We start from the raw sequence: 14550 nt of genomic DNA, 5'->3' as shown, positions 1-14550 counted from the left end.
GCGTGCGCTGCTTCCTTCGTTATTCGCGTGCATATTGTAAATAATTCTGATCGAAGTAACGTACCCGTTCGGACAAGTGTGTGCTTTCCGTGTGCAGCCTTTGCTTCATTAGCGACGAAACAACTGCTCCAGTACAGTAGCCAATGTAACGCTTCAGTGTCATGCGACTTGGAAGGGTGAGGCACCCAGACCTCCGCAACATTTCGTACCCGCAGGGTGATTTAGCTTGCCACATTATGGCCTGCCTGATGGTCACCTCTTTCCAACGGTGATTTTTCTCACGCAGGCATTGCAATTGCTCCTTCAAAAATTCAGCCTTCTTGTCGTTCTCGTCCAGCATTTCCTGATGATGAAAGGGCAGTTGAAATGCGTAAATCACGCGCAAGATAACATACTGGAAGAAAGCGGAAGTGCAGGGGAGAATGGAAGCTTGACCCGCTGAAACATCGTAGAGCAGGGAATGCCGGCGCATCCAACAATTCGACATTTACGTACTGGACTTGCCCTTGTCAAGACAAGTTTAGATGTTGTGGGAGAGTGAGCAAACGTTCACACACACGCTACTAAAGGAGGCTGTTGCTGTCCTGACAAAGAATAGTGCACCTGATTGTCGAAACCTTGCATTTGGCATCATTCCTTATTCAACAATTCATAATCGCGAGAAAAGATATGCGTTTACTCTTAAGACAATAATAGATGTTTCATGTCACCACGTGGACATTCAATTGCAGCTATGCTACATTAATGAATTGCGCAACTTCAGACTTGCGTCATGTTCAGTAACCGGCCACCGACTCACACATACGGACTAGCGGAAACTGTTCACTTACACTTTCCAAACCATTCCTTCCTTTTTGAATGCAATGCTGCTCGCTCAAGTTTATAAGGCAGACATCACATGTGCGTCAAGCGTGGCTTCCTGTACGAGCATAAACCGATCGGCCCATAGCACCAACACAACACAGCTTGCAAATTACTGTCTTTCCAGTTGTCAGTCCAATGTCCCTAATTGTTTGCGACGACAGAAATTTGAACTCGTTGTTCGCAGGATAAAGGAATAAACTCGGGGTGCGCCAATCACGCAAGGGGGTACACACCGACCTTCGTATCTTAAACACTTGCTCATGTGCGCGCTTACCCACCAACCTTCTTTTATTCCGTGTCCTTATGTCAGGCCTACACCTTCGTATGACCAGAAAGATTGCCAGCATCGGCGTACACTAAAATGTCACGTAAATTTATATGAAGAAGAAAATCTATAAACAGAGTTTCTCTCGAGCAGACATCATGACAGCGGACTTGTCATCCTTAAGGCTATAATTGTATTTCAGTCTTTCAGAAAACAAGCCTGCTTGTCGAAACGCCGCCTCGAAACAACTTTGCTAAAACTACTGATTAAGCGAGTTGGTTCATGATTATTTTCAGTGTTTGTGTGTGTGTAAACAGCGATTAAAGAATGGGAACAACCCCTGTTCACAGGTTTTTTACTGCAAGCTTCCATCCTCCCCTTTCTGACGTTTCTTACAAAAAAGTATAGGGACACTAAGTTAATAGACTGATAAATGAGTACCTGATAATTCTCTATCGTTCCTGTTCCGATCATACGACTATTAGAACAGAAAAAATTAAGACTAGGTTTAATGTTCTGAGTTTGGCGAACAATCTTCGACACGTGCACGTCGCTTTATGTTGCGTCGCTCCTTGTGTACTTGGCCGCATTGGCTGAGAACATTTCTTTGAAACTTGCTACTTCAGACCTTGCATCTACTAACACAGCAGTCTTAGACATTACCTGAGGCCGTCAAAGTATGACGTCACTGCTAGCCGATGCGCGAGAACTTAAGGGTAGCATCGCCACCTTTACAATCTCTTATAGTTTCGAGAATTCCTTCGCTCACCGGACGTCCTCTCGTAGTACGGGTGATGTTGATAGAATTGACTTACTCCTAAATTGTTATTATGTTCAGAGTCATTTAAAATTAAGTGCGAATATAAAAGGATTAATATAACATTCGTCCACTGACGTAACTGCGTACCTGCAGCGTTAGAGCGCCATTCGCCTCGGCGAGGGCTTTCATCTCGAAAAAATCTTTCTTTAGCTTCTCTAGCTGTGAATGCAAATTACTGTTCATTTCTTTCAGCCTGCTGCACTTCCGCCGCAACGTCTTAGTTGCCGCGACCAGGGAGCGCATCTTCTTCAAACCGATCGACGTTTGCGACGTCATGGAGCGCCGCACTGGCCTCTTCTGGTGTTCCCCTTGTATAACTGAACTACAGTCCTCCATGTTGTCCTGACTTGATGGAAAATGCAACCACTCGGCCTCTTGTGCAGTTTCAATTGGGTTTTCAGAACTATATACTTCCCCAGGCTCCGCTGATGCTCGCTCTTCTTGAGAAGAATCTGCGTTGGACGTTCCCCTGTTAAGCCGAAAAAATAGCGAAGCATGACAGATATATTGTCCCGCTAAACGCATAAGGGAATACTGCTAACATTATTCTTATCCGTTGTTGTGTTAGACTTCAAGTTTTACTTACAGTATTTTTACTTGTATGGGTGCCAGCGTTGTTTCCCCCTGCGTTCGTTTTAGCCGCTTTTTCCGCGGCATTGGATCTTGCCCACGTGGATCAGGAGAAGCGGGAAATAAGGAAGGCACGGCTGTGGGCTTCAACATCTTCCTTTTCGTCACTGTTCTGTAATCTTCAGCGGTAAAATGCAGGCTGCATACCTTCGACCGGTCGCTGGGCTCCCAGCGATGCTTTCCTGAACCTTCATCAAAGGTAAAGGCGTATACGCATGGCTAGCAAGATTGCAAAATAACAGTCCATAACACCTTTTTTGTAATTAATTTTTCCAAAATGTAACAAGCCAAATGGGGAGGTTAAGAAAAAGCATAGCCACGATTTTATTCTGGGGAAGTACCTGTATACCCATTTAGTGCATTTTCATATTTTCTCGCAGCCTTTGTAAATGTCTTTTTAGATGACTACATTCGTCGATTGATGTTTAGTGATGGTACGTGGTCGAGTCCAGTGGCATACTTGAAGCCCTTTATTCGAAGAGCTCATTGGCTATACAAGGTTTCATAACAAAGCTGAATTTCCTAATGGCTGCTCAGTAACGAAGCGCGACCCAATACGACAGAGCCGAAACCGAGGCGCACTTGAGCGCCTTGGTCTTGGTTTAGAGCGCAAACCTCTAACCTGTACAATGACTCCGCCGTTGACGACGATGACTTCAGTGGTTTTTGTTCTTTTGCATTCTCCAAAACGAATCTTTGTCATGCATGATGTAATCTCAGATGCAGCACGCACATAAATAGAGTATCTGTCGCTGATTATTCCAGGTTCCTCATTTCGGTTTCACCGGCTGGGTCTCTTAACCCTCACAGAGCCGATGGGCTCATTGCACGAAGGACTTCAATTATGTCATTATACCCGACCGCCTGCCAGCCCTATATAGAGTGAACAGTTAATCGCCACATTTCGTTACCGGCGTAACGTTTCTAATTACCTTAAGTAAGCTTATACAGAAACGAACAAAGCTGTATGGGAAGATAGAGGTTTGAGATGAGAAATACATTTGACCAAATTCGGTCGCTAACTTCAGTGACACCCAGTGTTCAAGAGTTGTCCATCGCTAAACACACACACACACACACACACACACACACACACACACACACACACACACACACACACACACACACACAGAGAGACAAACTGTGGAGGCAGCACGTAAATATTTCATATCATTAATTTTTTTATGGATTTCGGCGGCATTTGTTGAGGCAGCCTTCGGGAAGGGTGCTCGAACCCCTCGCAACCCACCGCTACGCATTTTTACATAATTTACAGATTTCGTATATTTACTTTTTTCTTGTGTGCTATATTTAAATTTCTTGGCACTATTTGTGGAGCCTGCCATATTAGCCGCGGTACTTTAAAAAAGCTTTCATGTTTTTTAGCTCAGTGAATTAGCATAACACACGGAAATAAAGTTTACTAAAGCACCCTGGTGCTTCTTGCTAGCTTGCAACTCGTTCTGAATTGAAACGACTCTCAAAAACACAAGACTCACCTTTTCTTCCAATTGCCTCGATCCATTCTTCCCGTATGTCTGTGGCAGGAAACTCGTGAAAACTTACTTTACTTTGTTTGCCTTGTTCCGATTTGCAATATGGCACGCAGCAATACACCATACTTACATTTGAGGTGTCAGCTCATCTAAAAAAAAAAAAACTGCACGCGGCCACTATTAGAGCTGACTACTGCAGCTATCTGCCGTCTGCAAGTTTCTGCACACGACCTACTGTGTTTCTGCGTATCTTCTGCAATTTGTGTATGCGTATCGTCTGGAACCATCGTGATTCAGTGTGAACAATGAATGCCTAACAATAGTTTTTTTATCTCGTTGGACTACGTTTTCATTCAAGAAATATTTTCATAATAAATTTTCCTTCATTTGTAGAAAAGTTCCCGTCTGCTTGCCACTGTGACCCTTTGTGTGCTTTTTTTACGGTTCTATTTCTGCTTCAAACGTCCACACGAATGCAGCCAACTCTGACGAGGAATCATATCGCTTTATTTGCCATATTTTACACATTCATACACAATTCATGCACAATAAGAACGATTTGCACTGCCACAGCGATGGCTGAAGCAGACGACAGCGAACAGGTGCTGCCTAGCGCCACGCCGCTCGTAGGTGACGGCCCTAGCGGCAGAAGGTATGAACTAGAACGTGGGCGCTGGAAGAGGTGCTCTCTGGGCAGGTCAGGAGTGTAGTAGGTCATGAGCGTGGCTATCAGGTAAGTGGCGCCGATCCGGCAGACAAAAGAGGCTGTAGCCCAAGTAATATTTTGACGTCTTAACGTGAATTTTTTTTGCGTTTATCGCGTGCGTCACACTGTGCATTTGAAAGTTCGGGAAGATAGAACGATAATTAATCGCTATATTTCCGTCTTTTGTCAGTGCCTGCTGTGACTATGCCTTCAGTACTTTTGGCTGACTCAATCGCTGTTGAGCTGGGCGGTGAGCTTTGATTCTCCCAGTGAAGTTTCCTAATTGTATGAAATGCAGATGACTTCTGCTGAAATGCAATGTTGTGCCGGCTTTTCTCCGTCTGTGCGTTGCATTTAATAGCCCTCCTAAATATTTATTTTTTTCAGCCAACCAGCCGTGGCCCGATGATGCTAAGTTGCTGCAGTCTTTCGAAAGTAAGTAGATGGTTCGTCCACCGGTCGTGCCGAATTGAATGATACGGCCTCTGTAAAAAAAAAAAAAAAAAAAAAAAAAAAGAGTCCCAGGTACTTCTCCCTGAAAGTACGAGTTCACTGGGCGTCCAGACATTCCTGCGGATGGCCGGCCTCGACCACGAAGTGGAAATGCGTCCCAACGTAGAAAGCATTTCGCCCTCGGGTAATGAACGCGCTGTGGTTTGTCGTCGACGAGCTGCTATGACGCCTTCTTTTTTTATTTTTTTTTTCAGGCAATGTGCCGGTGCTCAAGTGTGGTCCATTCGTCATTGCCGAGATGGACTCCATTGTGGCATTTGTCAATACAAAGGTTAGGCATTGTCGGCTTCAGCGCGGCTCTTTCAATTTTGTACTGCGTTAAATGTGAACCGTGATTTTTTTTTTCCACAAATTAAAAGTGCATCTGTGTTACGAAGACAATCTTCAGCGAACTGGGAGCGTGGGGGTAAACACAGACACAAAGCAAAGAAGAGGCACACAGCACCGAGGATAATAAAACGGTGTGGACATACACAAATCTAATTAGACTGTTTGAGCTAGAGCTTGATAAGGTACGTGACATGTCACCCCGGAAAAGAAGACACAAATGCAAGAGTTGGTGGGATGAGAAAGTCAAGAGAGCCATAGCAAAACATCAGGAAGGCTCTAGGGAACACAGACTTGCTAAAGCAGTGGGGTGAACCGACAGATGTTGAAAAAAAAAGGGGGGGCATCTTTCTAAGCTTTAGGAGGGAAGCATCCCTTCTGATCAATAAAAAGATTAGAAGAAAGGGGGCTCAGTGGCTGGCAGAAGTACATAAAAAGGATAGAAAGGCTGCTGCGAAATTTCGGAACCATCTAAACTCCCTAAGAAATGAGACAAACCTAGAACAGAAGTTTATAACTACAGCACAAGTTGCTAGGCTAGAAGGGGATAAAGCTATTGAATATATAACAAGAGTGATAGAAAATTTTCAACAAAGAAGTTTCTTATGCACCAAAATAAAAAGGAATGGATCAAGTGGCTCAATGGCTCCATTTTCACAACGAGAGTGGGAAAGGGCTGAGAAGAGGGTTCCTAGTAGTACATAAACAGGCCCAGATGGCATTCCAATTATGCTGATAAAGACATTGGGTCCGAAGTCTAAACAGACTTTGAGAGAGGCAGTGAGCAAAACAATAATCAATGGTGAAGTTCCCGATGGATGAAAACTTAGCAGGATGAGCATGATCTATAAAGAAAAGGGGGACAAAACTGATATAAACAACTACCGTCCTATAACAGTGACATCAGGGGTCTTCAGGCTGGCGATGCAGATTATAAAGGGAAGACTGCAGGCATGGATAGAGGACGAGGAGGTTCTGGGGGAACTGCAGAATGAGTTTCGGAATCACAGGAGGTTGGAAGAAAATCTGTTCTCACTGACGCAATGCATTGAAATAGCAGAAAAGGAACACAGGCCACTGTGGCTAGCATTTTTGGATATCAAGGGAGTGTATGTATTTCGTGGTTCAAGAGGACTTATGGGGAATACTGAATACACTAGGTGTTGAAGATGGAGTTACTAATCTTTTAAAGGATATCTATAAAAGTAACAAGGTAGTTATAAAGTGGGAAAAACGGGTATAAGCCCACAGAGGTAAAACGGGGCTTAGGCAAGGGTGTCCTCAGTCACCCTTGTTATTCATGATGTACCTAGAAGAGTTGGAGGGAAATAGACTTGGCTTCAACCTCACTTTCGTCAAACAAGGAAAACTCATTGATAAGGCACTACCAGCATTAATGTACGCAGATGATATAATGCTAATGGCCGACAACAAGAAAGATTTGCAGAGATTGATGGACATCTGCTATAATGAGGGAGATAGGTTAGGTTTCAGATTCAGTAAGGAAAAGTCGGCTGTCATGATTTTTAATGATAATGAAGGTAGTGAGCTTAGGATACAGGAGGTCACGCTAGAGGTAACAGATAAATACAAATATCTGGGCATATGGACAAGCAATGGGATCGAGTACCTAAGGAACACGAAATATACGTGAACACTAAAAGTAACAGAAATGCAGCAGTGATGAAAAATAGGGCACTGTGGAATTAAAATAGGTATGATGTTGTGAGAGGAATATGGAAAGGGGTCATGGTTCCGGGTCTGACGTTCAGCAATGCGGTCTTGTGCATGAGATCAGAAGTTAATGGCAGAGATGTATTGATAAACCGCGCTGTGTTTTGGAACCGCGTTTGAGAGTGCGATAATTATTGGTGACCCGGACGTGATGTGATGAAAGCGGAACTTGTTCTCTACTTGAATGAACCATAAGGAGGGATTGGCAAGCCACAGCTGTGGTAGCGTCATGGTAGTAGTACCTCCAACAACATCCTAAGAAGGTACATGGCCGGGTGCAGTGGCAGCGGTAACAGGGCTGAGGCTGTCGAGATGCTCACGCTGCTCCATGGAAGGTCGCGTTCGTAGTCTGGGTCACCAATAAATATAGCACTCTGAAACGCGGTTCCGAAAACACAGCGCTGTTTATTAATGCATCTCAGTCATTGTTCCAACTACTTCTTCTTTTTCCTCAGCAGACTACCCACTACTAGCTTATGTCCCAAGTGTCGTGCCAGAAGAAGAAGAAAGTATGCCACACTCCAAATCAGGGAGTACAAGGTGATATGGGATGGAAATCATTTGAGGGCACGGAAGCTAGCAGCAAGATAAAATTTGAGAAGCGATTGAGAAAAATGGGGGAGGAGCGATGGGCTAGGAAGGTTTTCAGCTACTTGTACATGAAGAATATCAATACAAAATGGAGGAAGCAAACCATTAAATTGACTGGTAAATACTTAGAAAACAGCAGGTGGGCAAACCAAATAGAACTATCGGTTAAGAAGAAGGTGAAGGAAATGGAGACTGACATGTGGAAAATTGGCATGATTAGGAAGTCTGCACTAGAGATCTATAGAACATTCAAGCAGGAAATTGCCAAGGAAAGGATCTATGAAAATACTCGGGGTAGTTTTCTACTGTTTAGGCCAGGACAGGAGTATTGCGAACCAAGATATATCGGGCCAAATACGAAGTGGTAGACACAGTATGCAGTGCATGCGGAGAGGAAGAAGAAACTGCTCAACACTTGATGATGTCCTGTAAAGGGCTTCACCCTATAGTTCAGGATGATGGCACAGAGTTTTTCAAAGCACTGGCGTTTAGGGACAGGGAGGGCAAAATAGACTTTAAGCGAGCAGACTTAACTAGAAGGAGGTTATCTGATTGGTGGCTAAAGTCAAGACACGAGTGAAAATTAAACCCTTCACTGCAAAGTACCCGTCCAACTTTACTATTTAAAGGAAAAAAAAGAGATAAATCTAATGGTTAGTTCACTAAGTATTACGGCTAGGTGGCGTTAGCCGCCGCCCGATCTAAAGGGTACAGTCACATCAATTCATCCATCCAGCCTGGCGCTATTTTCTGAAGAAGCTGAAGTGTCGGCTGTGGCACACGTTTGATGTGTTGAGTGATATGTTGAGTGGTGCGTCGATGTGATGCAAAACGTTCTGTCCAGCCTGATGCTCCTTGTTCCCTCCCGCCAAATGTGCCACTGTTCGTTTATACCGGCAAAGAGCTAGGCTTCGTCAAACACGTGATTATCCTGCGACGGTCAAAATGTAGTGTGGTGTGGAGATGTGGTGAGGGCACGTGTTGTGCGTCGCTGTGATGTGAAACGTTCTGTTTAGTCCGCTGCTCCCTGTTCTGTCCCATTGAAGGACCACTACTGATCATACCAGTGAAGCGCTAATAAATCGGCGCAGCGCCGACAAACGCGTGCCTTTCCTGACGTCGTCAAAAGGTAGCGCTAGCTGTCGGGTTGGCGCAGGCAGAGTGTGGCGGCGAAATACGAAGTAAATCGCGTGTGGGACAGTATACAAGCATGGCGAAGGGAAAATCAAAGAATAAAGGACATATCAGATGCAATGGGTGTGGAAGGTGGGTTTACAAAGATGAAAGAAACTGAAAATATTGATGCAGCAGAGGAAGTGGAGTTCATATGGTCACTCTGCAGAAAGATAGACGAGCTGGAATCGCAGTTAACAGCTTGCCAGCAGCAGGCCTGCTCAGAGCTCCGGGCCAAGATCGAGACGCTCGAGGCTACAGTGGGAGAGCTGACTGTACTGCAGCTGCAGAGACAGCAACTTCCAGTTGTATGTGAAAACACCGAGAGCCTCCAAAACTAAAACAAGTTGGCCCCACAGCCTGCTTCTGTGACTGTTGCCCCCAAGATGAGCAAACACTTGCAGACAGAATTCCCTGACGCCCAAGCGAGCAACAGGGTGTCGGAACAGCCTCCTTCTAAACCTTCGGCCCCCAAGATAAGCAAACACTTGCAGACGGAGTTCCCTGACGTTCCAGCGAACAGCATGGTGTCAAAACAAGCAAGTGCATGTGACTACACGGATCAGGAAGGCCCACCTGGGCAATCCAAGGAGGCAGACACTCAGGTTCAGCCAAATCTACCGAGTCTCACACCAGCTGAGCAAATGAAATTGACAGAAACGCAAACTTTAGAAATACCAACCAGGGAAAATCGAGAAAAAGTGACGCGCGTCTAAAAAAGGCTGTTGGAAAACGACTCACCAAAGAGGCAACTGAGAAAGTCCTGACTGGTAGCCAGCAACTACAGCAGCAGCCTACAGACCACCCATCAACCAGAGTGAATCCAACCTAAACAAGAAGTGGGTACAGCCAGATCTGGAAGCTGAGCGGGAGGTCATAATTGTGGAAGATGGCAATGTGGAAAGAATCGTGCCAAACGTACAGACCAATGTAGATCCCCCCAAAGCGGTTGGTTTTTTGTTTGGGAAAAGGCCACATGTGAAAAAGTGATGCTCTATGTTGATACCTATGAGCGAAAAGCAAGAAATGTGCTCCGCCAATACATAGTGCATGTCGGGATCACTGAGGCAAGATCCCTGCCGTATCACCCAGATCTTCAAAGCGAGCTGGCACGCTTTGAACCTCCAAACGCAGAATGGCATTGGGGAGGCTGCAAAAGAACGGCGGGATCTCGCAAAGGAGGAGGCGTGGGAGTGCTGCGACGCAGCAATACCACGTGGACCAGGCTGGAGGCTCCCTGCAACGAACACATGTGGATTTCCGGTGAACTTCTGGGTATGCCAGTGCTGGTTGGGGTGGTGTACCTCAGCGTCGCACGCGCTGAAGATACTGAGAACTGCTACACTATTGAATGTATTAAAAGATATGTGATCCGATGGGTCATAGGAAAGCAAGTACTCCTGATGGGGGATTTTAATGGACATATCCAACCTCTTTATGGGTACCAGGATGTAAACGGATACCTTGTAAGCAATTGGCAGAAGAATTGGCATTGGAAGTGACCGATCTCCGACCCGAATGCGAGGGTATGGTCACGTGGTGTGCGCGCAATAGTCAGTTATGTATTGACCATGCCCTTGTGTCACGCAGACTGGCAATGCGCATTGCCCTAGTGCATGTTGATGAGGCAGGCCAATACAGTGTGGGGAGTGACCACAATAGATAAAGCTGAATTTTGCAGCCTCACCCTACCTTAGAACCCAGCGCCGACACCGCAGCCCAGCAAGGTGGTTCTTATCAGTAGAAGCTTACGACACAATAGCTGAAGCATTTGAAGCGAGCGATATATACAATACTCAAGATGGCCCAGTCAGGTATAAATCGTTCATTAAAGAACTGAAAGGCACAATGGGCAGACATAAGATTCGTGTAAACTCTCTCAAAGGTGTTCAGCGTAAATTCTGGTGGGACACCGAGGTGAAAAAGGGGTTGGAAGCCCGACCGGCAGCAAATCGAGAGCATCGGAGTGCCATTCGGAACCTCCCAGCTGAAGATTGCGAGCAGGCGTGGCACAAGTACCTGGGGCTGAAGTGACACATGCAACAACTAGTGCAACACAAGATTGCGGAAAGCGACCTCAAGAAAACTAAGGAGCTCACAACACCAGGTCGTAGTAGAATGCAGAACTTTTGGAGATATTGCCGCGCGTATGTGCCAGTGATGAGGACAACGAAGCAGTGCGAGTGTCCTTGGCCGAGGGCAAAAGACGAAGTCGTTGCAGTCTGTTTCCTGTGATCGATAAATCGTATTTGTTTGAGGCGCTTTGTGTGCTCGTCAATCTCGCGTCGTCACACTGGTGGAGGTGCTGGGTACGTCTTCATGCTTGGCACCCCTTCGCGGACCCGACATTCAAGCCCGGAATCACTACCACCCGTCGACACACCAGTCCACCGTTCCAGCCACTGTCTGCGAGGCCTAGCTCCCGAGCTCAATCCCTTTCCAGAAACTGCCAGCAATCGCTTGCCTCCTTCAACCACCATGGCCACTGCAGCTACATCGCACATGACACTTCAGAATCCCATGATTCCTGACTGCTTTCATGGTGAGACCTATGAAGATGTACAAGACTGGCTGGACCAGTTCGAACGCTGCGCGAAGTACAACCAGTGGGCCACCCCAGAAGACAAGCTCGCGAATGTGTATTTCTACCTGAAAGACAACGCCCAGACGTGGTACATCAACAGGGAAAGAAGCATGGCTACGTGGGACGACTTTCGCAACCAGCTGATTGACACCTTTAGTAGTCTTGACAGAAAGGAGAATGCGCAACATCTCTTGAAAGCTCGAATTCAAAAACCAAACGAGAGCGTCGCTATGTTCGCCGACGACATGACCCGTCTTTTCGGTAGGGCGGATCTTGAGATGCCGGAAGACAGGAAGCTGCGGTATCTAATGCGAGGCGCGGAGGAGCAACTGTTTGCTGGGCTTGTGAGAAATCCGCCAACAACAGTAGCTGAGTTCACGAAAGAAGCCACAGCTATTGAACGGGCCCTACAGATCGGTACCGCCAGCAGAACCCGGTCAATGTTCGAGCGAGTAGCCCTGTTACGACTTCGGCGAGCCTCTGCGACAACGACAGGCCTCTGCGGGAAGTCATCCGGGAGATTTTGAGGGAGGAGCTTCGGCAGCTTGGTTTAATTCCAGCAACTGAACCGACGCCGGCATTGTCTTTTGTCGCTGATGTTGTCCGGGATGAGGTCCGCCAGGCTCTCTCTTCATCCGGCTATAATGGTGCGCGACGACATTTTACTTATGCTGATGCAGTCCAACGCCCCGTCGTCGCGCCTTCAGCACAGCAGACTCCAATGACTGGACCACCACCAACCCTGCAAACACAGCCACTGTCAGCACCGACCACTTTCGCAACCTCACCGATTCCTACGACAAGACGAATGCCGTATAACCAACATGCCCCACAACGTGGCCCAATAGTGAGTCTCCACTTACCTACCAGCGTCGGAAAACCAATTTGTGGCGTACCGCTGACCGTCGACCGGTATGCTTTCATTGTGGCGAAGCTGGGCACGTCTACAGAGTTTGCCGTTATCGCGACGCTCAGTACTCGAGATTTCCTCGCTACCCTGATTACATTGCGTACGACGATCAACGCATGTACAACTACGCCCCTGTGACCACACCGCCGCAGAATCCAGTAATGCCCAGAACACGTTCTCCATCTCCTGCGCGGCCCAGTTCACCTAATCGTCACAGTTTTGCCGACGTCACCAGGGGCAGGTCCCCTAGCCCGCGACGGGAAAATTAGACGCAGCGACCTCGGGGGGTGGGGTTGCCAATATTCGAAATTCCGAACAGCCCCCATTGCAGACAAATGACAGCTCGAAGCCATCGATACCGAAGAACACGACAGCAACGACAGCAACGACTGCCGACGTAACCGACGTTATCAGCACTGACCTCGTCGTTCACATTGATGGCCACCAAGTGACGGCTCTTGTGGACACTGGCTCCCACTTTTCTATAATAAGCCTACAGCTAGCCGAAATACTAAGGAAGGTGAAAATGCCATGGCAGGGACCCAATATAAGAACTGCAGGAGGTCAGTTGATGACACCGGTTGGAAAGTGCACGGCCCGACTCTTCATTGCTGGTTCCACCTTTGTCGCCACCCTCGTCATTCTCCACGAGTGCTGTAAACAGCTCATATTGCGAATGGATTTCTTGCGCGAATATGGGGCTGTGATTGACATCCGTGACAGAAGCGTAATTAACGTTCACTATAAGCTCGGAGACTGCTACAGATAAGGAACACCAGCCACCTCGCTTTCGTATTGCCAATGACGACGTCATACTGCCGCCACGAAGTTGTTTTCTCGTATTTGTGCACTGTGACAAATTACAAAATGGTACTGGAATCGCTGAACACATCAAGGAGCTCGCATTCACTAGTGTCATTTCTGTTGCCAGGGCTGTCATCACTGTTATTGACGGATGCGCTGAACTGCTATTGACAAATTTCAGCAGAGAACGCCGACACATAGTTAAAGGCACGGCTATTGCCTATTTTGACGAACTCTCGCAAACAGAAGATTGTCAGTTAGTGGAAGAAGCAGCAGCCTCTACTATCACTACACCGACACCTGCCGACGTTCGTCCAATGTTATCTGCCATTGAGCGAGACCGCCTTCTCACGCTGATCAACTAGTTCCACGGCTGCTTTTCATCCACATCCAGAGTTGGTCAAACGGCACTGACGAAACACCGCATCATCATGGATTCCGATGCCAGACCCATCCGGCAAAATCCTTATCGAGTCGCCCCAAAGGAGCGTGAGGCAATTCAAAAACAGGTAAAAACGATGCTCGAAGATGGTGTTATTCGGCCATCTAACAGTCCTTGGGCATCACCTGTAGTACTCGTCAAAAAGAAGGACGGTAGTTTGCGTTTCTGCGTCGACTATTGTAAGCTTAATCAGATCACAAAGAAGGACGTCTACCCTCTGCCGCGTATTGATGATTCATTGGATAGACTACGAAACGCACGCTACTTTTCGTCTATGGACTTAAAAAGCGGCTACTGGCAAATTGAAGTGGATGAGAGAGATCGTGAGAAGACCGCCTTTGTTACGCCCGACGAACTTTATGAATTTCAGGTTCTTCCTTTCGGTTTGTGTTCGGCGCCAGCAACATTCCAGCGTCTCATGGACACGGTTCTGTCAGGACTTAAGTGGCAAACCTGCTTGGTGTACCTCGACGACGTGATTGTCTTTTCGGCGACTTTCGAGGAACACTTACGAAGGCTCGAAGCAGTTTTTGAAGCAATACGCTTAGCCGGTCTTACCCTAAAACCAGAAAAGTGCCACTTCGGCTTCCACGAACTTCAATTCTTCGGTCACGTCGTGAGCAGCCAAGGGATCCGACCCGACCAGGATAAAATTGCCGCCGTGGCAAACTTCCCGACGCCATCAGACAAA

General features: G+C 46.9%; 1 protein-coding gene across 11 annotated transcripts in view; it reads left to right on the top strand.

Moving 5' to 3' along the window:
• Positions 1-4831: 4831 nt before the first annotated feature.
• Positions 4832-14550, top strand: part of LOC119172472 (metaxin-2) — a 259544-nt gene continuing 249825 nt past the window's right edge. For 2 of the 11 annotated variants that reach the window (XM_075894038.1, XM_075894039.1), the window contains exons 1-4: positions 4842-5031; positions 5169-5216; positions 5299-5418; positions 5489-5565. In XM_075894038.1, the coding sequence (XP_075750153.1) occupies positions 4986-5031; positions 5169-5216; positions 5299-5418; positions 5489-5565 (291 nt within the window). In that variant the 5' untranslated portion in view covers positions 4842-4985. Of the gene's footprint in view, positions 5032-5168; positions 5217-5298; positions 5419-5488; positions 5566-14550 lie in introns of all 11 variants that reach the window. The other 9 variants (XM_075894044.1, XM_075894034.1, XM_075894042.1 and 6 more) reach the window with 7 other exon arrangements.

Source organism: Rhipicephalus microplus, chromosome 4 (assembly GCF_043290135.1).
Source record: "Rhipicephalus microplus isolate Deutch F79 chromosome 4, USDA_Rmic, whole genome shotgun sequence".
Taxonomy (NCBI): domain Eukaryota; kingdom Metazoa; phylum Arthropoda; class Arachnida; order Ixodida; family Ixodidae; genus Rhipicephalus; species Rhipicephalus microplus.
Note: the sequence above shows the minus strand (reverse complement) of the source record. Positions and strands in the feature narration are given on the sequence as shown.